Source organism: Haematobia irritans, chromosome 3 (assembly GCF_050003625.1).
Source record: "Haematobia irritans isolate KBUSLIRL chromosome 3, ASM5000362v1, whole genome shotgun sequence".
Lineage (NCBI taxonomy): Eukaryota > Metazoa > Arthropoda > Insecta > Diptera > Muscidae > Haematobia > Haematobia irritans.
In genome coordinates this window covers 208,688,303-208,712,463 of record NC_134399.1, presented here as the reverse complement: position 1 = coordinate 208,712,463, position 24,161 = coordinate 208,688,303, and the positions used below count along the sequence as shown (strand labels likewise).

The 24,161-nt window shown below is 26.4% G+C and overlaps 1 protein-coding gene across 9 annotated transcripts in view; it reads right to left on the bottom strand.

Annotated features, from left to right (window-relative positions):
- The window catches only part of LOC142231792 (3',5'-cyclic-AMP phosphodiesterase-like), a 769,719-nt gene that overhangs the window by 133,772 nt on the left and 611,786 nt on the right, over positions 1-24,161 (bottom strand). For 4 of the 9 annotated variants that reach the window (XM_075302425.1, XM_075302426.1, XM_075302428.1 and 1 more), the window contains exon 2: positions 1,634-3,013. The exons of the other annotated variants lie outside the window; for them this stretch is intronic. In XM_075302425.1, coding sequence (XP_075158540.1) covers positions 1,634-2,829 — 1,196 coding nt within the window. In that variant the 5' untranslated portion in view covers positions 2,830-3,013. The remainder of the gene's footprint in view (positions 1-1,633; positions 3,014-24,161) is intronic. 9 annotated transcript variants of the gene reach the window in all.

The following is a 24,161-nucleotide window of genomic DNA, read 5'->3' as shown; positions in this document are numbered from 1 at the left end:
AGGAGATGCACTCCGAATGATGTTCTTTATTTTAACTACCCAGGAAGTTCTTTTAATTCAATTTTTTATAACATGGTTTTTTCATACTTTTAATGGGTAATTTTAACTTTTTTTGTTTCAAATAGGTTAAAAATAGAGTAGGAATTTATTTAAATTTTGTCGAAAAAAATGCTAAATCCAATCTGAAAAAATTGTGAATTTTTGAAAATATGTGAGGTCAAACGTTTCCAACAAGCGTTAGAATTCATTAAAAATTATAAAAAATTATAAAAATTATTTATGTGACAAAATATCACAGAATTTTTTAATTTACATCCAAAACATTGAATTCGGATCACACCTAAAGAAGTAATGCAGATTCAGTCCAACGGCTGTTGAAATGGAGGACTTCCGTCCTATGACAAGTCCATATTAAATTCATCGCTTCTGCGTCAATTTTGCACCACTTCCGGATCCAAAAAGAACATTTTCATTACATTTTTGGTGACGCTTTTTTTGCAGGGTTGTTAAAGATGAAGCCTTGCCGGCTCCTAATTTCCTCCTGTATAGCCGCCAAAATGTAAAAAATTATTAAAAATTGTGTTGAGTGAAAGAGTCCCTACATTGTGCCCCTACGTCCCTATAAGACGAATTTTCCCTACTTCTGGCAACACTGAACGGTGGCTACTTGTGGTATTCAAGCCAAATATAAAGCAATCACACTATCTCGCTTGAATTCCGAATAACTTTATTTTAGAATTCAATAGATGAAAATCTTTTTCAAAGAATGAATATGTTCACTTCAAATATGTTTCAAGAACAAAATGTTATTTTTCGACTGGGAACATGTAACATGAATCCATCTTAAGTAAATAAAGTCAACTCTACAACTGAAAAAGCTGATGTAAACAAACAACACACCTTGCTCTCTATCGCTGTCACTCTGCCATTATACAGCATTGAAATAGCATAGGCTATTATAACATAGATCATCGCATTGCTTCCCTCTCACACTCTCTATTGACTAGCAGAGGTTTTGAGGTATGTAATATAATTCTGTTATTTGGTTATGCTGCTATGGGAAAAACAATTTGAGAGCCATTGGTGCAGCATTGCTGTTAAGAGATTGATTTATGTTAAGGACAAGGATATAGTTCAACTGTAGTTCTCTCTATCGCTCGCACTCTGCCATTACTACAGCATTGCAACTATTATAACATATATCATCGCATTGCTTCTCTCTCACACTCTCTATTAGTAGCAGAGGTTTTGATGTATCTCTCTCACATTGCATTGCTTCTCTCACACTCTATATTAGTAGCAGAGGTTTTGATGTAACTCTCTCACACTCTCTATTGAGTAGCAGAGGTTTTTATGTATGTACCATCATTCTGTTATTTGGTTATGCTTTGTTATGCCACTATGGGGAAAACCATTTGAGAGTCGTAGGCAGATCATTAATATTAAGAGAGTGAGTTATTTTAAATAAAATACAATTATACTGTTGAATTGTAATGAAAACATTTAAATTTTTTTCTGTAATGAATGAATTAGTTGAGTAGCCTACAAAATACTTTTAAAATATTCTTTTTTAGGTATATAACAAATAATTAAAAAAAAAATTATTTAAAGAGATTAAAAACAATTTCAATACCTGCCGGTGGTGCGACGTCTTGCCCCGGCAATCGTCATTCTGGATATATGACGTCTGATGCGGCCACTCGATCTACGCTGTTGGCTTGACGCGGAACGTACACTATATTCCGTGGCGGTGGAACTACGTCTACGATCTATGGGTATAATGTCTGAACACATAGACGTGGAAATTATGGAAGCGGTCGAACGACGTTTAGCACCGGTAAATGTACAACCACTTGAGGAAGTTGTTGTCGCCGACGAATCGGAACGCGAAAATAAAGAAGAACGTTTACTACGACTAGACGATGTACCCGCAGCGTCTTGTATATTACTATAGAATTCTTCGGTATCACGATCGTATGAATCGTCTGCTTCGGCTTCGTTGTCGGCTTCGAAATGGGGATCGTTCGATTCGCGCGGTGTAGTCAAACGTTCATCATCATCGGAGGCCACCAAAGTATCTGAATGAGTTAAATAACCGTTACTTGAACTACGATGAATACCGCCACCATCAACACGACCGCGTGGCCCTCTTCTATGCTCATCAATGTCACGATCACGACTTTGTGCTGAGGAACCGTTTATTTCACTTTCTCCGGAAGACTTGGAACGGGCGGGTGTATAAAAATCGCTGGCTGCCGTTTCGTAATCAGATGATGCCCTACTCGGATGAGAGCGTGATGATTGGGTGGCTGTGCGATAATAGGTCAATGAACTATTGCTATCGGGCGAATGTCCCCTGGACGGGCTTAAGGAACGAGGCTGCCTAACTAGCCGAGCTCCTCGGGAAGTGGTGGGTGTACGCTCCGAATCACTCTCACCACCACCAACACTTCCACTAAAGGTTACTTCATGAAATTTCGAAGATTTTCTACGACCTGAGGAATATTTGTGTGATGGTGAGTCCGTTGTACTGTGACTTAGTATCGATGACGTTGTGGTTGTAGCCGATGGGGGTATGGCACTCTGGCCTGATTGTTCATAATCTTGATGTGAGGGGGTAGTTGGCACTAAATCCTGATGATGCCTGTGATGGCCATTGGGTGAAGGTGGGTTCAAGATACTTCTTCGCTGTGGACGCTGCTGTTTCTCTACTCGACCACCAGCCGCAGTGGCTGGTCCTGCTTCAATAGCTGGATAATCTCCAGCACGCCTTCTTCGCCAGGGAAACGCCCGTATAAATGCAAATACTATGAAAAGCGTTGCAATCATAGCCGTTATAACATATTTTGGTGGTTTGGTGTTGGATTAAATTTTATTTAGATTTGTTTTCGCGATCGATCGATTTTAAGCTTTAGTTATCTTTTTTTTAAACAAACTTTAAATTTTGTTTCACTCTTGTTATAGGAATTGTTCTTTTCTTAGAAATTTAGAGATTTATAAGTTCAGCACATAACTGTAAGTAAAATAAGAATATTCGAGAAAAAAAGGAAGTGTGTTAAAGTGAATATTTTCTCTGAGACTGATAACAAAAACCCCAGAATATAAATGCGTGTGAGTGTGTTTTTTTTTTGTTTTTTGAAAATTTCCCTAGCAGTTGTGTTCTGCTGCTCTTTTATTGTTCGATTTTCTAAATTATTTATTCTATTGCCTATTAAATTAATTATGTTTGAGTATAAAACTCAAAGTTCGTGTAGCAACATTTCGATGAAATCATTTGAGTTTATTTTTTTTTTTGGTTATTTTAATTTTCTTTCGATTATTTTTCTTGGCTTCTATTGTATTTAGATCGCTATATTTTTTTTAATGGGAAACCACATTAGATTGGCCGTCAGCCAGCCAAGTGCCAATGTTAGTAAGACATCTGTTCGACAGCACCATAAACAATGAACCGAAATACTTTCACTCGCATTAATCATTATGTTTGGCAACATAAATACTAAAATTAACCCTTGAAGTGTAAGGAATATCATATTTTGATCGAAGATAGTAGATAGAAAATGGTAGCAGTAGTAGTAGGAATAGTAAAAACAGTCAGAAATATCTTTTAATTTAAGGAACTTTTGTGCATTATTTACATTTAAATTTGAATTTAAAAATTAGATTTAATTTTACTTTTTAATATAATTATATATTATAACTTAATTAATACTACTTATAATGGATATTATAACTTTATAAATTTATAATTAAAATTAAAGTAAATTATTTTTATTAATATAAATTAAAATAAATTATTATAAATCAAAAGTAAAATTGCAAATAAAAGTAAAATAAAATAAATAAGTTCAATTGTTAATATGTAGGATATTTATAATTATTACATATTATTATATGTTAGAATTATATATAATTATTATAATTATAATTATCATAATTTTAATTTTAAATATTCTTACGCAAATGTCTGCATATAAAGTCTCTATAAATTTTATATATAATTATAAAACTTTATAATTAAAATTAGAGTAAATTATTTTTATAAATTAACAAAAAAAAATATTATAAATCAAAAGTAAAAATAAAAATAGAAATAAAAATAAAATAATTAATTAATTAAATTTTTTTTTAATGTATACTATCCTTTTAATTAAAATTAACGTAAATTATTTTTATTAAATTGCATTAAAATGAAATGTTATAAGTCAAAAGTAAAAATTAAATAATGAATTTTAATTGTTAATATATGTCAAATATTCAATACATATTTTTTCATTCTCATATTTAAACTTCAATAAAATAACTTATTTTCCACCTGCCGTTTGATGATTTTAATTTTAATTTAATTGTAATTGCAATATATAATTATATATTATAATAATGTAATATAATTATAATTTAAATAATAATATATATATATATATATATATATATATATATATATATATATATATATATATATATATATATATATATATATATATATATACAAAAATTTTTATAAATAATTATTGTAATAATCATAATTTTAATTGTAAATATTCTTACGAAAAATTCTGTGTATAAATTCTTTATAAATTGTATATATACCCATCCAGCAAAAAAATTTGGAAGAGTCTTCCAAAAGCACAACTTTAAAAGCACTTCCAGAAGATGTACTCCCGATGATGTTCTTTATTTTAACTACCCAGGAAGTTCTTTTAATTCAATTTTTTATAACTTGTTTTTTCATACTTTTAATGCTAAATCCAATTTGAAACAATTGTGCATTTTTGAAAATATTTGAGGTCAAACGTTTCCGACAAACGTTAGAATCCATTAAAAATTATAAAAAACTATATAAATTATTTATTTGATAAAATATCACAGAATTTTTTAATTTGCATCCAAAACGTTGAATTCGGATCACACCTAAAGAAGTGATGCAAATTCAGTGCAACGGCTATAGAAATGGAGGACTTCCGTCCCATGACAAGCCCATGTTAAATTCATCGCTTCTGCGTCAATTTTGCACCACTTCCGCATCCAAGAAGAACATTTTCATTAGTTTTTTGGCGATGCTTTTTTGCTGGGCAGCAAAGAAAGCATCGTCAAAAAAAAGTTAAAATAAAGAACATCATTGGGAGTGATTTTAAAGTTGTGTCTTTGGAAGAACTTCCAAATTTATTTGCTGGGTAGTTATAAAAAATTTATAAATAAAGTAAATTATTTTTATTAAATTAAATTATCATAAATTAAAATCAATGGTAAAATTAAAAATAACAATTAAATAAAATTATTAATTTTAATTGTTATTATATAATATAATTATAATTATATTTATATATAATAATTATAATAATATAATTATAATGTATATTATACTTTTATATATATATATAATTTAATAAATTTATATTAATAATTATAAGTATTAGAATTATAATTATAATAATAATCATAATTTTAAATTAAAATATTCTTACGAATATTTCTGTGTACGAATTCTCCATAAATTTTATATATAACTATATAAATTTATAATTAAAATTTAAATACATTTTTTTTTTTGTTAAATTAAATTAGTAAAAATTAAAATAAATTATCATAAATCAAATGAAAGATTTAAAATAAAAATACAATAATTAATTGTAATTATAATAATAATTATAATAATATAATAAAATTTTAATGTACATTATACTTTTATATATGATTATATAAATTTATATATTTTGTGTGATTGGTGATCGGCTATATATAACTATAGACCGATACGGACCAATTTTGGCATGGTTATTAGCGGCCTTATACTAACACCACGTTGCAAATTTCAACCGGATCGGATGAATTTTGCTCCTCCAAGAGGCTCCGGAGGACAAATCTGGGGATCGATTTATGTTATATGGGGGCTATATATAATTATGGACCGATATGGACCAATTCTTTTGTTATAGACCACATTCTAACACCATGTTCCAAATTTCAACCGGATCGGATGAATTTGGTCCTCCAAGAGGCTCCGGAGGACAAATCTGGGGATCGATTTATGTTATATGGGGGCTATATATAATTATGGACCGATATGGACCAATTTTTGCATGGTTGTTAGAGACCATATACTAACACCACGTACCAAATTTCAATCGGAACGGATGACTCTTGCTTCTCTAAGAGGCTCCGGAGGTCAAATCTGGGGATTGGTTTATATGGGGGCTATATATAATTATGGGCCGATGTGGACCAATTTTTGCACGGTCATTGGAGAACATATACCAACACCATGTACCAAATTTCAGCCGGATCGGATGAAATTTGCTTCTTTTAGAGGCTCCGCAAGCCAAGTCGGGGGATCGCTTTATATGGGGGCTATATATAATTATGTACCGATGTGAACCACTTTTTGCATGGTTGTTAGAGACCATATACTAACATCATGTACCATATTTCAGCCCGATCGGATGAAATTTGGTTCTCTTAGAGGCTCCGCAAGCCAAATCGGGCGATCGGTTTATATGGGGGCTATATGTAATTATGGACAGATATGGACCAATTTCTGCATGGTTGTTAGAGACCATATACTAACACCATGTACCAAATTTCAGCCGGATCGGATAAAATTTGCTTCTCTTAGAGCAATCGCAAGGCAAATTTGGGGGTCCGTTTATATGGGGGCTATACGTAAAAGTGGACCGATATGGCCCATTTGCAATACCATCCGACCTACATCAATAACAACTACTTGTGCCAAGTTTGAAGTCGATAGCTTGTTTCGTTCGGAAGTTAGCGTGATTTCAACAGACGGACGGACGGACGGACATGCTCAGATCGACTCAGAATTTCACCACGACGCAGAATATATATACTTTATGGGGTCTTAGAGCAATATTTCGATGTGTTACAAACGGAATGACAAAGTTAATATACCCCCATCCTATGGTGGATGGTATGAAAATTAAATAAACTAAAGTAAAATAATTAATTTTAATTGTTACTATATATAATATAATTATAATGTATATTATAATTTTATATATAATAATACCATATAATTTTGGAATAATAATTATTATTATAATTATAATTAGTTTATTTTATTTTTAATTTTGATTTATAAAAATTTATTTTAATACAAATAATTTACTTTAATTATGAAGTTGTATTTTCTTTTGTTGTATTTTTTATGAAGATATTGTTTTTTTTGTTTTTATTTTATTATTATTTCGATTTATAATAATTTATTTGTTGTATAATTATATATAAAATATATAGAAAATTATAATTATATAATTATAGTTATATAATTAAAATTATTTTTTGTGTATAAATTCTATATAAATTTTATATATTTATACAAATTTATAATTAAAATTTAAGTAAAACTAAAACTACAAAAAAAAAAATAAAAGTATTTAAATTATAATTGTTAATATATAACATAATTATAATTATTATAGTAATATAATATAATTATAATGTATATTATAATTTTATATATTTTTATATAAGTTTATAATTAAAATTAAAGTAAAATAAAACTAAAACTAAAACTACAAATAAAATAAAAGTAATTAAATTATAATTGTTAATATATAACATAATTATTATAGTAATATAATAAAATTATAATGTGTATTATTATTTTATATATTTTTATATAAATTTATAATTAAAATTAAAGTAAAATTAAAACTAAAACTAAAAATAAAATAAAAGTAATTAAATTATAAGTGTTAATATATAACGTAATTATAATTATTATAATATATAAATTATATAATTATAATTATTATAATATAATTATTATAATATAATATAATTATAATGTATATTATAATTTTATATATTTTTATATAAATTTATAATGTGTATAAATTCTATATAAATTTTATATATAATTATACAAATTTATAATTAAAATTAAATTAAAATAAAACTAAAACTACAAATAAAATAAAAGTAATTAAATTATAATTGTTAATATATAACATAATTATTATAGTAATATAATAAAATTATAATGTGTATTATTATTTTATATATTTTTATATAAATTTATAATTAAAATTAAAGTAAAATTAAAACTAAAACTAAAAATAAAAATAAAATAAAAGTAATTAAATTATAAGTGTTAATATATAACGTAATTATAATTATTATAATATATAAATTATATAATTATAATTATTATAATTATAATTATTATAATATAATATAATTATAATGTATATTATAATTTTATATATTTTTATATAAATTTATAATTAAAATTTAAGTCAATTATTTTAAAATTAAACTATTATAAATTAAAATAAATTATTATAAATCAAAAGGAAAATTAAAAATAGAATTATTAATTTTAATTGTTAATATATAATATAATTATATAGTTATTATAATAATATAATAAAATTATAATATATAATATGCTTTTATATATAATCATGTAAATTTATAATTATTTTCATAATTATAAATATTAGAATTATAATTATAATAATTTTAATTTCAAATATTTTTAAGAAAATTTCTTTGTATAAATTCTCTATAAATTCAATTCATCGCCCTATAACATTGGCCAAGAAATTTTCTAAACGATTTCTATTAGACGGTTGACCTATAATCATAAATTATCACCGAGGAAACAAATGAATCTGGAAATGATCAAAAATCTTTTCAAAAACAAAATTATTTTATGTCAATGGAAATATTTTTTTTTTTGATTGAATTAAATTATTTTTAATTAAAATAAATATTTATAAATTAATAATAAAATTACAGATAGAATCAAATAATTAATTTTATTTGTTAATATATAATATAATAATATTTATTATTAATTATCATAATTTTATATATAACTAGCGTAACCCGGCCCGCTTCGCTGCGCCTGCCGAAGCGTATTTGTAGGAACATTTTGCGTTAACTTAGTCAACCTATCCTTCTTGCTGAAAACAAATTCGAAAAGATTTGAATTCTTTCAAACAAATCGAACTACTTGCTTTTCCGTTTATAGGTACAAATACGGTGGATATGCATATGTAAAATGGTTCGTCGGGGAGAGGGTGTACCCTTTCCTCCAAATTTTTTAAATAATGTTCTGTATTCAAGTAGCTGGACAATCTTCTATATTTCTTGTGAATGTGTTTTTTCAAGGAAAGTTATATTTCCTTGAAAAAACACATATCTGAAAATTAAGCACTATATTATAATAACATACAAATAATTACTGTTTACCATCCAATAAATCGGAAAAAGCAAATGTAGTAAAAAATTTTACCACATTAACATTTGCTAAAATGTTGGAAAATGATGCACCCTCTACGTTGGCTGCCAATTTCATGTAAAATTATGTTATTTACTAAAAAGAAGTACCGAGTTCCCATTTACGGACAACCCTCTACTTTCAATTTAAGAAAAAAAACGGACAAAAGGGAACCCTCTCCCCACCTTCGCTCCACTAAGACCTGATATCGGACTATCACGTACCCTGTATTAATTTCACAACTACTCAATCGTCACTTTCCCCGATACAATATCGACAAACACCGTAGTGAATAGCATCCCTAACCTTCCCTGAAAATTCTTGAAACTTTCCTTCAATGGTGGGGCAAGGAAGGTCGGCTCTTCGTTCATAACCTTCCCCCACTGCCTTTGTAAATTTCAAGAAAACTAACAATTTTTGTTTTTTTGCAGGAGGAGGACCTCGTCCCCGACCAAATATTGAAAAGTGATGTAGCGTTTTTGTAAACGTCCCAGAAAATGTCAAGCAAATTATAAGCCTAAAGGGGCGGCCTCTCTTCCGTCCAAATATCACAAAATCTGGTATCAACTATTAATATCGTAACTTCTTCCCAGTCCTCTGTAAATTTCAAGTAACTCGGTAAAGTTTAATTGTTTCTCTGTATGTACTTAAGAGAAGCGGATGTATCCCTATGCCCTTTTTTTATTAAAAAATCAGGACACTGATATAAATTTCATAACCTCACCCATTTTTACTGTAAAATTTCAGTCGGGGAGTTTAGTTTTGTTTTCACTGTACTTTACAAAAAAGTCGGACAAAGGGGTGGTCCCCCTCCCCGACCATATATCGAAAAATAATGTAGCGGATTTGTGTCTATATGCCAACCCCAACATTCAATGAAAATTTCACGCAAATCGCATAATTTTGTTCCAAGTTTCAAAAAGTAGGGCTAGGGTGAGGTCCCCCTCCCCGTCCACCTACGAAATCATCAGGTACCCCATGTTAATTCCATAACTTCACCGCATGTTCTCTGTAAATCTCAGATAATTTAGAGAATTTTAGTTTTTTCACTGTACTTTAAAAAAAGTCGAACAAAGGGGAGGTCCCCCTCCGCCACCAAATATCGAAATATAAAGTAGCGGATCTTTGTCTAGATGCCAACCCCAACCTTCAATGAAAATTTCAAGCAAATCGGTCAACTTTGGTCCAATTTTCAAAAAGTCCGACAAAGGGGAGGTCCCCTCCGCGACCAGGTGTCAAAAAATGAGGTACCCTATTTTCACCACATGAACGCCCCCTACGATCACTGAAAGTTTCAAGTAAATCGGTTCAGCCGTTTCGGAGCCAACTCGGAACATACAAACAAACAAACAAATAAACAAACATAGATTGAATTTTATATATATAGATTATATAAATTTATAATTACTATTACATATTATAATTATAACCATAATAATCATAATTTTAATTTAATATATAATTTAATATATAATATATAATATATTAATATATAATTTAATATATAATTTCTGTTTATAAATTCTCTATAATTCTTCTTTGTTCATCGCTCTATAACCTTGCCCAAGAAATTTTCTAAACTATTTCGATTAGACTATTGACCTATAATCATAATTTATCAAGTCCTCCGGGAGAAACAAAATGAATCTGGCAATTATCAAAAATCTTTTTAAACAATAAAGAATTTTAGGTCAATGGACTGAATAAAGTAGCCACATTAATCGATTTAATAAACATTCGAAATGAAAAATATGAGGAGGTGTTATAAAGTTTAAATAACGTCGCGCTAAACACATATTGAGCAAAGCAAAAACTTTGCTAACGATCCTAAAGTCAACAATTAAATATACTTTCAAACTATTTGGGGTGGTATTGAAATGTCATAAATCTTGCGGAGAAAGTGTGAAAAGTAGGTGTATTGCAGACAATGTTGTTAGATAAAAGTTCAATATATTACTACATGGTTCACAAAAAAAAAAAAAAAAACAAATCATTAAAAAGTTCACTAAACCTTTGCACTATTTTATTTTTAATAGAAAATAACCTTGAGCAAATTTGGAAATACTGTTAAAATTTTCGCTATGTTATATGCTCGTTCTAATCAATTGTGGCAGATGGTTAATTACTCTCGAACTGATGTTAATCATCCAATGGATGCCAATGGAATCTCAATCAATTTCACACCATTCATTTAATCAGAAATTTTGCATGAGTAATATACACTTACACTTACAAAAAAAAGTTGGTTACGCAGAGACATTGATTTGAATCTCTTATAAATAAAATTTGAATAAATCGCCAAAAATAAAATCGATTGTTCTTTGCATAGTTCTTTTTGGATGGTTTACACTATGAAGTCACAGTTCTTTTTTTAATTGTGATGCCTTTAAAGACCATGTATTGTAATAAATAAGGATGGTAATGTGACACAAAAAGTGAGCTTTGGCATTTTTTTCCAAAAGTTAGAAAAATTCAATATTCTTAATTCCTAAATATTTTTTTTTGAAAATTTGAAAAGGATAACTTTCCGGTTTTAAAAAATTCGACATACTTCATGGTACATTTTTCGATTTTTTTTGTAATTTTGATAAAATTTGAATTTTCCGATTATTGCTCAGTCGACATTTGATGTAAGATTTTTGAACTTTTGGATGAATTTCCAGTATAAAAACTATTACGTTATTGTGGCCTTTCTAAAGGGTGATACGGTCAGTATTTCTCAATTGGGCGGAGCTCTGGCGTGTTGGGGGGGTTCTTGTCCTTGGGAACCACCTGCACGTTGTTGGCGGCGTACCACTCCATGGCCTTTTTACCGTAATGGCAAGATGCCAAATCCGGCCAAAACAGTACGGAACAACCGTGTTTCTTCAGGAAAGGCAGAAGACGTTTATTCAAACACTCTTTCACGTAAATTTCTTGGTTGAGAGTCCCGGAATCTATGAAAATGCTGCTTTTCAAGCCACAGGTACAGATGCCTTGCCAAACCAGATATTTCTTTGCGAACTTTGACAGTTTTATGTGCTTGAAAATATCTGCTACCTTTCCCCTTCCTTTTGCCGTATAAAACTCCTGTCCCGGAACCTGCTTGTAGTCGGCTTTGACGTAGGTTTCGTCGTCCATTACCACGCAGTCAAACTTCGTCAGCATCGTCGTGTACAGCCCCCGGGATCGCGCTTTGGCCGTCGTATTTTGTTTATCATCGCGATTTGGAGTCACTACCTTCTTGTAAGTCGATAGTCCTGCTCGTTTTTTGGCTCGATGCACGGTTGTAGACGATACACCCAGCTTATTTGCGGCATCTCGGAGAGAGAGGTTAGGGTTTCGCTTGAAACTACCGGCAACTCTCTTTGTCGTCTCAGCGGCTTCCGGTTTTCGATTTCCCCCCGATCTAGACTTCCTGGCTGTCGACGAACACTTTAATTACATTTGTAACGGTTGATTTGGCAACTTTTAGCGATTTTGCCAGCTTTGCGTGCGAGTAGCTCGGATTTTCGCGATACGCGAGCAAAACTTTGATACGCTGCCCTTCTTGCTTGGTCGGCATTTTGACAACTGAAGAGAGAATTCCAAAATCAAAACAGGAGCAACATTCTACACACACACACACCTTCAAAATGAGGGGTGTTCAGGTTTTTTAAATGCAAAATTGAAAGAAATACGCCAAGTTTATATTGACCACATTTTGACCGTATCACCCTTATCCACATACGACATTTCGGTTTTTTTCGCTAAACTTGGTCTAATCGATTTTGGGCATCAAAAATTGATTAAATTAAATTTTCCAAATATTCAAAATTCAGTTAAAAATTAAATTTTTGTTTAGATTAAAAAATTGATTGAACCAAAACAAATTTATGTTGATTTTTTTTGTTTTCGAATTCATTTTAATTTAATTGATTGGAAAATAATTATGATATTTTTTTTCCTTCTGCATTTAATACTCTTTTTATTTTTAATTTTTTCTATTTTCTATTTTCTTTTTTCTCATTTTTTCAAAGTGTATATTGTATTGGTATTTTTCTTTCATTTCCCATGACATACATAAATTGAATAGATATTGCAAATGAAAAGATTCTACATTTTAATTAAATGCTTATGTTTGACATGCAAATAGCGACTATGAAAAAAAACCGATCAAAATTGTTTGATAATAAGATTGAAATCAATGATTTTATTGTCAATACACAAAAGCAAAATGTGGCGGAAATTAAAATTGTTGAACATTTTTGTGTCTAATTTTAAGCAGTAGACCAGAGGCAACAGAAATAAAACGACTATATTTTAGAAAGTTTTCAGAGAGTATCCAAAATGGGCTACTGAAAGGTTATGAGCAAATGCTAAATAAGTCTACATACAGTTGATTGACTTTCTTTCATATAGGGTAGGAAAATAGTGTAAATCTAAATTACTATCTCCCCCCACTCGAAACCATTCCATAAAATTAATATTTTAATTTATTTTCGTTGATTTCAATGAATTCATCATTTGGTTCCATGTTGCGTATGAGTTGTATTAATACCATAGTCCAGGGTGCGAATGATTAATTTAATTAGGGACCCAGCAAAAAAAGCCTCGCCAAAAAAAATTGTGAAAATGTTCTTTTTGGATCCGGAAGTGGTGCAAAATTGGCGCAGAAGCGATAAATTTACCATGAATTATCACCATTCCATCAGTAGCCGTTGCAATAAATCTGCATCACTTTTTAATGTGTGATCCAGATTCAGTGTTTTGAATGTGATTAAAAAATGTTTGTGATATTTGGCAAATAATTAATTTTTATAATTTTTATGCCATCTAATGCTTGTCGGAAACGTTTGTTTTCAAATATTTTCAAAAAATTCGAAATTCGTCAAAATTCGAAATTTAAATAATTTCTATCATTTTAGTAAATCTTACTCTACTTCTATCCTATTTGAAACAAAACAAGTTAAAATTACCCATTAAAGATTTGAAGAAGATGGTTCTAAAAAATTTTAATTAAAAGAACTTCCTGTGTAGTTAAAATAAACAACATCCATTGGAGGAAATTTTTAGAAGTACTTTTAAAGTTGTGTCTTTAGAACAACTTCCAAATGTTTTTGCCTTAGGAGTTAAGTACTAGATTTCTTTATATTGCATAAAAAAGTTTATTTACAAAATGTTGTAATTCACAAAACTTCAAATATTGCCTTAATAGCAAAAAAAGAAAATTAGACAATGTTTTATTAAACAAAAAAAAAAGAAAAACGTCTGTCTCCATGCAAAGCCTTTGAAGCTATAAATGATTTTTATAATTTCAAAATTACGCAGGGCTATATTAAATAGTTTTGTTTACTTTAGCTGCAATGAAATTATGGTTTGGTTCACTGTTGCGTATGAGTTGTATTAATAACATAGCCCAGGGAGCGAATGATTAATTTAATTAGGAATTGAAATAAAGCAGTTGGAGATATCATTGATTTTTATAATTTAAAAATTAGGCAGGACCCTATTAAATATTTTTGTTTTGTCAATAAGGCATTGAGAACATAAAATATGATTTTGCTTGTTCTTGTTCTTAAAAATTGTATAGTAGATACAATTTTTAACTTCCATATTTTAAATTTTATGCAGTTTTTAAATTCCATTTGCTATGAATTTTATAACTTTCAATTTTTACTAACTATTCTCGTTTGCAACATAAAATTATTTTCAAACTTTTTGAGGTATTCCACTTCACAGAAGTCTAAAGTAATAAAATGACTAAACTAACCAACAATGTTTCTTAATATACTCTGTCAAAAATATGTAAAACTAAAAGTTTGTTATTACGTATTTGCAACAATATAAATTACAAGTTGCATTGTTCGTTTGTAGTGAACAAAAGTCTATGCTATGCCAATCTCTTGTCAGAGATAAACCCTTTCGGGCTGAAGTATAAGGATGCTGTTTCAAACTTTTCGAAATGATAACATGGAAGTGAAGAAGGTATGATGGTTGGACCAAGTAGTAAAATTTTTTGATAAAGTTTTAATGTTTGTGATGACTATGTAAAGTTGCATAACGTGAAAATTCTGGTGATCTCAGATGCAATAGGGTAAAGAGAAATTGATTTTTTTCAATATTTTGTGACAGTTTTTATATTTTATTAAAGGTGGCTTGTTCAAGTTTAGACGCTAAAATCGTCTATGAATCTGTATAATTAAAAAATATTATAACTTTATTGGGATATTTTTTTTATAATCCACAAAGAAAAAAATTTCACGAATATTTTTCCAATTAAAATCTTAATTTGTGTTTTAAAAAATATTCTATTAAAACTTTAATTGATTCAAAAATTTTTTAATTGAAACAAAAATAAATCACACAAATTAATAGTATCAATTAGTTTTTTAATTCAATCAATTAATGTTTTATTTATTCCTATCATTGATGTGATTGAAGACAATTCAATTAAAAAATTAATTGGATCAATTAATTTCGTGATTGAAGACAAAAAATATTTTTTGTATGTAATGGGGAATGATTCAAAGCAAAATTTAAAAAGTTTAATTTCTTTCAAGAAAATTAACTTTGTTTTTAATTTCAATTTTTAATGTCCATTTTAGAAATTATACAAAACCCAATAATATAGTGTTATAAATGAATGCTGAATAAATCAATATACATATCAGGGATAGAAAATACATTTTTTAAGAAAACAAAGAAAACAAAATTTTCTATAGAAATAAAATTTTGACAAAATTTTCTATAAAAAATAAGTTTTGACAAAATTTTATATAGAAAAAACAAATTGACAAAATTTTCTATAAAAATAAAATTTTCACAAAATTTTTATGGAAATAAAATTTTGACAAAATTTTCTATAAAAATAAAATTTTCTCAAAATTTTCTATAAATATAAAATTACAAAATTTTCTATAAAAATAAAATTACAAAAAATAAAAATAAAATTACTAAAAATAAACTTTTCACAAAATTTTTTTAGAAATAAAATATTCTCAAAATTTTTTATAGAAATAAAATGTTGACAAAATTATCTATAAGGAAAAATATTTGACAAAATTTTCTTTAAAAATAAAATCTTCACAAAATTTTCTATACAAATAAAATTCTCACAAAATTTTCTGTAAAAATAAAATTTTGACAAAATTTTCAATAGAACTAAAATATTGACAACATTTTTTGTAGAAATAAAATTTTGATAAAATTTTCTATAGAAAAAAATTTTTGACAAAAGTTTCTATAGAAATAGAATTTTGACAAAATTTTCTACAAAAAATAAAATTTCACCAAATTTTCTATAAAAATAAAATTTTCACAAAATTTTCTGTAAAAATAAAATTTTCACAAAATTTTCTATAAAAATAAAATGTTCACAAAATTTTCTATAATTTTTTTTTTCACAAAATTTTTTTAGAAATAAAATTTTCACAAAATTTTCAATAAAAATAAAATTTTGACAAAATTTTTTATAGAAATTAAATTTAACAAAATTTTCTAAAGAAATAAAATTTTGTCAAAATTTTCTATAGCAAAAAACAAAATTTTACAAAATTTTCTATAAAAATAAAATTTTCACAAAATTTTCTATAAAAATAAACTTTTCACAAAATTTTTTTTAGGAAATAAAATATTCTCAAAATTTTTTATAGATATAAAATGTTGACAAAATTATCTATAAGGAAAAAAATTTGACAAAATTTTCTTTAAAAATAAAATCTTCACAAAATTTTCTATACAAATAAATATTTCACAAAATTTTCTATACAAATAAAATTTTTACAAAATTTTCTATAAAAATAAAATTTTGACAACATTTTCTATAGAAAAAAAATTTGACAAAATTTTCTATAGAAATAGAATTTTGACAAAATTTTCTACAAAAATAAAAATTTCACAAAATTTTCTGTAAAAATAAAATTTTCACAAAATTTTCTATAAAAATAAAATTTTCACAAAATTTTCTATAGAAATAAAATTTTGACAAAATTTTCTATAGAAAAAAAAATTGACAAAATTTTCACAAAATTTTCTTAAAAACCAAATTTTCACAAAATTTGTTAAGAAATAAAATGTTCTCAAAATTTTTTATAGAAATAAAATGTTGACAAAATTATCTATAAGGAAAACAATTTGACAAAATTTTCTTTCAAAATAAAATCTTCACAAAATTTTCTATAAAAATAAAATTTTGACAAAATTTCCTATAGAAATAAAATTTTTGACAAAATTTTCAATAGAAATAAAATATTGACAAAATTTTCTGTAGAAATAAAAATTTGACAAAATTTTCTGTAGAAATAAAAATTTGACAAAATTTTCTGAAGAAATAAAAATTTGACAACATTTTCTGTAGAAATAAAAAGTTCACAAAATTTTCTGTAAAAATAAAATTTTCACAAAATTTTCTGTAAAAATAAAATTTTTACAAAATTTTCTATAAAAATAAAATTTTCTATAAAAATAAAATTTTCAACAAAAATAAAATTTTGATAAAATTTTCAATATCAATAAAATTTTGACAAAATTTTCTGTAGAAATAAAATTTTGACAAAATTTTCTATAGAAAAAAATTTTGACAAAATTTTCTATTGAAATAAAATTATGCCAAAATTTTCTATAGAAATAAAATATTCTCAAAAAAATTTTTTTTGGAAATAAAATTTTTACAAAATTATCTATAGGGAAAAAAATTTGATAACATTTTCTAAAAAATTGCACAAAATTTTCTATAAAAATAAAATTTTCACAACATCTTCTATAAAAATAAAATTTTCACAAAATTTTCTATAAAAATAAAATATTCACAAAATTTTCTATAAAAATAAAATTTTCACGAAGCTTTCTATAAAAATAAAATTTTCACAAAACTTTCTATAAAAATAAAATTTTCACAAAATTTTCTACAAAAATAAAATTTTCACAAAATTTTTTATAGAAATAAAATTTTGACAAAATTTTCAATAGAAATAAAATTTTGACAAAATTTTCTATAGAAAACAAAAAAATTTTGACACATTTTTTTTATAGCAATAAAATTTGTACAAAATTTTTTATAGAAATAAAATTTTCACAAAATTTTTTATAGAAATAAAATATTCTCAAAAGTTTTTATCGAAATAAAATGTTGACAAAATTATCTATAGGGAAAAAAATTTGGTAAAAGTTTCTATAAAAATAAACTTTTCACAAAATTTTCTATAAAAATAAAATTTTCACGGAACTTTCTATAAAAATAAAAGTGTTACAAAATTTTCTATAAAAATAAAATTTTGACAAAATTTTCTATAGAAATAAAATTTTGACAAAATTTTTAGTAGAAATAAAAATTTGGCAAAATTTTCTATAGAAATAAAATTTTGACAAAATTTTCTATACAAAATAAAATTATGAGAAAATTTTCTATAGCAATAAAATTGTGGCAAAATTTTCTATTGAAATTTTGACAACATTTTCTATAAAAATAAAATTTTGACAAAAATGTTCTATAGAAATAAAATTTTTATACTCTACTGAAGAAAAAATTTGACAAAATTTTCTATAGAAATAAACTTTTGCAAAAATTTCAACGGAAATAAAATTTTGACAACATTTTCTGTAGAAATAAAATTTTTATAGACATAAAATTCCATGCTCTTGAAAATGAAATGAATATTTTAATTGGTTTAATGTTGCGTATGAGTTGTATTAATATTAAAACCCGGGGTGCGTATGATTAATTTAATTAGATATTGCTAGCAAGTCTTTGGAGTTATCAATTATGTTTTAATGTTAAAATTATACAGGACTTGATTGCTTTGTCAGTAAGACCTTGAGTAATGTGGGGTAAATACCCATATAGATTTTTTTATAAAGATTTAACATGAATCAATAAATTTAACATTACTATTTTTAAAATTCAATATTTTTTTTTTTTGAGTTACATAAAATTCCATGTTCTGCAGAAAATGTTTAGGCACTTAGAATTAATTTTTTACAATATTTTTATGATTGCTATCACTGAATAAATTTTTAATCTATTTACTGACTTCTATGAAATTGCCAAAATGGAGTTCAATAGTGAGTATGAATTGTATTAATAACAACAGAGTCCACATAGCGTTATAGTTCGATCGTAATACCGAACTTAAATCAAAATGATTCTGGGAAAATTTAATAAGTATTAGGGTGGATAGCAAAAATGATGAGTCTTTTCACATGTTAAAAAGTGTAATTTCAATGATTTGTGCCACTGTTCCACAATGCCTGTTCATATATATTTCTCAGTATCAACAACACCCAATTCAATTTTTTGCGTAAAACGGATGTCAATTACTATGGAGATGAAAATAGTAACTGCAAATCCATTTTTCTAATTTTCTTAAAATACCCCATCCACGCATTTCCAATCTATTTCAAACTTCTAACCTTGTTTTTATCATCTTCCAGTATTTCTACGTAAAAGGATGTCTTATTAACTACTACACACAAAAAAAGGATATGCAAATAAGTCTGAATATAGGCTTTTTGTAAAATGTTTGTTTGTCCCCCATCAAATGCTTCCTTCTTTGCATTGTGGTTTCCATTGTTGTCATGATGGGTTTCCATTATTGTACCTTCTTCTTCGTCTTCTTTGTGATTGAATTTTCTTTTGTACACATATGTGTATCTTTATTTGTAAGTTTTACTCACTTTCTCGTTTCGGCCTTAGGCCATAAAATCATGTTTTCGTCTGAATCTTTATTTGCTTTTATTTCCTTTTAAGAAGGTTGAGTAGCATGATGCTACTCAATTGATATAATCCAAATATAGGATTTACTGTGACGGAAATGTGTCGATACTTTCTTGTTTCCTTCCGGTTGCTATATATATATGTGTGTGTTTTCCTTTACATTCGTTTTGGGATAGTTCACATGAATATGAGAGCAAAAAAAGAAAGTAAATTATCAAAGACTATATATACATATGATATATAGGCTTTAAGTTAAGAACTTTGATTGAGTTTCTTTTGATGGAGAATAGGAAATAGCGTAAATATAATTTAATCATTACTATTTCCCAGATATTGTTTGGGATAAATCCATACAAATAATGGAACAATTCCATTGTGTTGAAAATGATATAAATATTTTAATTTATTTATTTTGAATTCAATGAATGTATTATCGTTTGGTTCAATGTTGCGTATGAGTTGTATTAATGATATAGCCCAGGGAGCGAATGATTAATTTAATTAGGAATTTCAATCAAGTCTGATTTGTTAATTTAAAAATTACACAGGATCGGAATAAATATTGTTTTGTTTTTTTTTTCACAATATAAAATGTACAAATCATAAAAATATTAAAATATTTTTATGATTGGAATTCCCCAGTTATTTATGGGGAAGTTTTTAATAATAATAAAAAACATAGTAAAGTATTATTTTTTTAGTGAATTCAATGGAATTAAGATTTGGTTCAATGTTGCGTATAAGTTGTATTAATAATATAGCCTAGGGAGCGAATGATTAATTCAATTAAGAATTGCAATAATGTCCATGAAGTTATGTATGCTTTTTTAATTTAAAAATTACGCAGAACCACAATAAATATTTTTGTTTTTCACTAAGGCTTTAATTAAAGTAGGGTAAATGCAGATACAGTTTTTCATAGAAACATAATAATATAAATAACTCTAACGGCCATTTTCATGTAGCTCCGTTAAGCTTTAACTGTCAGTTAACAGAAAAAAAATTGCAAATATGTTCTCTCCGGTTAAATTTAACTGAAACATTTTCAGCTGTTAAGTTCCTAACTGGCATATGGAATATATAGCCAAGATAGCAGAGAAGTCTATAGTATTGCTTAAAAGTTTGTTAGCTAACGTAGCACTAACGAAGCTTCATGAAAATGGGGGTAACTCTATTTTTAAAAAGTATAAATTGTGTATCAAAAAATATGTATTTTTGAAACAAATAAAATTCCATGTTTGCCAGAAAAGCCTATGTAGAAACTTATATTTTATTTGACATTTCTATGATTGGAATTTCCCAGATATTTTACTGACAAAACAAAGACAATTTTTAAACTTTTTACTGACTTCAAAGAAATTATCGTTTGGTTCGTATAAGTTGTATTAATAATATAGCCCCGGAAGCGAATTATTAATTTAATTAGGAATTGAAATCAAGATCTTGGAGTTATTATTGATTTTTAATTCAAAAAGTACACAAGACCAGATTAAAAATTTTTGGATTGCAGGAAGATTTTAGTAATGTGAGGTAAATGTAGATGCAGTTTTTTTACCGAAATACTATAAATAACTCTAACAGTGTAAGCCATATTATTTTTAAAATTTATAAATTATGTTTCAAAAAAATTTTTTTTATTTCTGATAAAAATAAAATACCCTGTTTTCCAGAAAAGCATTTGTAGCCACTAATAATTTATATTTTAAAATATTTCTATGATTGGAATTGTCCAGAATTTAGGAGAGACTGTTTTTTTTTTAAGTAAAAAAAGGTTACTGACACTAAAAATAAAATTTTAATCTATTTACTAACTTCAATGAAATCATTATTTGTTGCATATGAGTTATTTTAATAAAATAGCCCAGCGAGTGATTGATTAATTTAAATAGGCAAATATGTAAATGTAAATTACAATTTCCCAGAAAAATTGCATGCTCTTGAAAATAAAATCACAATTTAAAATTGTTTTTAATGAAATGATCATTTGGTTCAATATTGCGTATGAGTTTTATTAATAACATAGCCCTGGGAGCGAATGATTAATTTAATTAGGAATTGCAATTAAGCCTGTGGAGTTAACAATGATTTTTTTAACCCTTTCACTACCGATGTCCACTGAGAAGGACATTCGAAAAAGACACCAAATTATATTTTCCCACTTAGTTTCGATTTATTTCTCGATGTTATTTTGAAGTAGAGGCTTTAATCTAAATAAGCTATTGTCCATATTGGTGAGGTCTAAAATAATTTGTTATAAACTTCTTTAACAATAAACGAAAAATACGAAAATTTGAGACAATTTTTGTACTGTATGTTTTTAGTAAATGGACATTTATACAAAAACTATGGCTGATGCTTTTACGGGTTCTTTTTTATATTTTTGTTCATACTTTTAAAGATATTATATGCCAAATAGCGTTTATTTTCGTAAGGCCATTTGGTCACAATTTAAGAATTAAGTTTTCAAAACAAGCTCATATAACTCTGGAAGTTATTGAGGTAGGTTTCCAAAATGACAATTTTTATTCTACATGCCGTTAGTACAAGTAAAAACAGAAGAAAAATAAAAGTTTTTATCATTAGGTTTATTTCGGTAGTGAAAGGTTTAATTTGAAAATTACGCAGGACCAGAATCAATATTTTTGATTTTCACTAAGATTTCAAGTAAAGTGGAGTAAATGCAGTTTTCATGAATTCGTAATAAAATAAATAACTCTATTATTATTTGTAGATGTATAAATTTTGTTTAAAAAAAAATATTATTATTATGTTTTTTTTTGAGAGACAAATAAAATGCCATGTTTTCCAGAAAAGCATTTGTAGCCAATTTTTATTAAACTTTTGAAAATATTTCTATGACTGTCTGCGAGAGACATTTAGGGGCATTTAGGGGGAAGTTTTACAAATAAGTAACAAAAAAACCAAATCACCTACGAATGAAGTTTCCATTTGGTTCAATGTTGCGTATGAGTTGTATTAATAACAAGGCCCATGAAGCGAATGATTAATTTATTTAGGGATTATAATCAAACATAAGGAATTTGCAGTTAGCGCTATTTTTTATGATTAGTTGACCAATGTCAAATAAAGTTTTCTCCAAAAGACATAATATATGAATAATTTTTACTTAGTTAATATTAATATTTGTTCATAAATATTATTAAAATAAAATATTTCATTGTAATTAAGAATTATCGATGCTTTTTCATTTTGATTTGATCAAAACCAAATAAAGTAGGCTTAATAACTATGAAGTTTTTCCTAAAGATATGGTAGTAAAAATTAATCTTATAGAATTGATATTATAATTATGATATTAATAAATTTTATACTAATTTTTTTTCAAATTTCTATTTAATTTTTATTTAGAAAAATGTATTTATTTTGGATTGAGGTAGTAAAAATTAGTTTTATAGAATTGATATTGTTATTTTTATATTAATAAATTTTATTAAAAAAAAATTCAAATATCTATTTAATTTTTATTTAGAAAAATTTATTTATTTTAGATTAAGATTTTTCTCAGTTGATTGAAAACAGTTTTTTTTTAATAATTGTAAAAACAAAAACAATAATTTTATTTTTTAAGAAATTCCATTTTACTGAAAATACAATTTTAATCCATTTACTGACATCAATGAAATTTTCATATGATTTAATGTTGCGTATGAGTTATATTAATAACATGACCCAGGAAGCGAATGATTAATTTAATTAGGGATTGTAAGCAAACACAGGGAACTTAGAGTTATTGCACAGAAAAAAATTCCCAAAAATTTTTCCAATTTAAGACTTAATTGAGTTTTAAAAATATTGTTTTTAATTGAATTAATTAATTGATTCAAAAAATGTTTAATAGAAACAAAAATCATTGACAAAAATTAATAGTATTAATTAAATTTTTAATTGACTTTCAATTAATTTTTTAATTGATACTATCATTTCTGTGATTGCAGCCATTTCCGTTAAACAATTAATTAAATCAAATAAAAAATAAACAAAAAAATCTCTGGAAAAGGTCGGAAAAAAGTCGACGAAACGTCTAGAAAAAAGATGAAATAAACTTGTTTTATTTGCATTTATATGCATTGACCAAAACAGCCCATTAAAATAAACAAGACTCTAATCAAAACTAAGTGGTCAAAACAAGAAAACAGTCAATTAATTTCGTTATTGAATCAGAAAAGAAATTTTTGTGTGTGGTGATTTTGTTTTATTTTTAGCTCAATGTCAAATAAGTTTTCATAA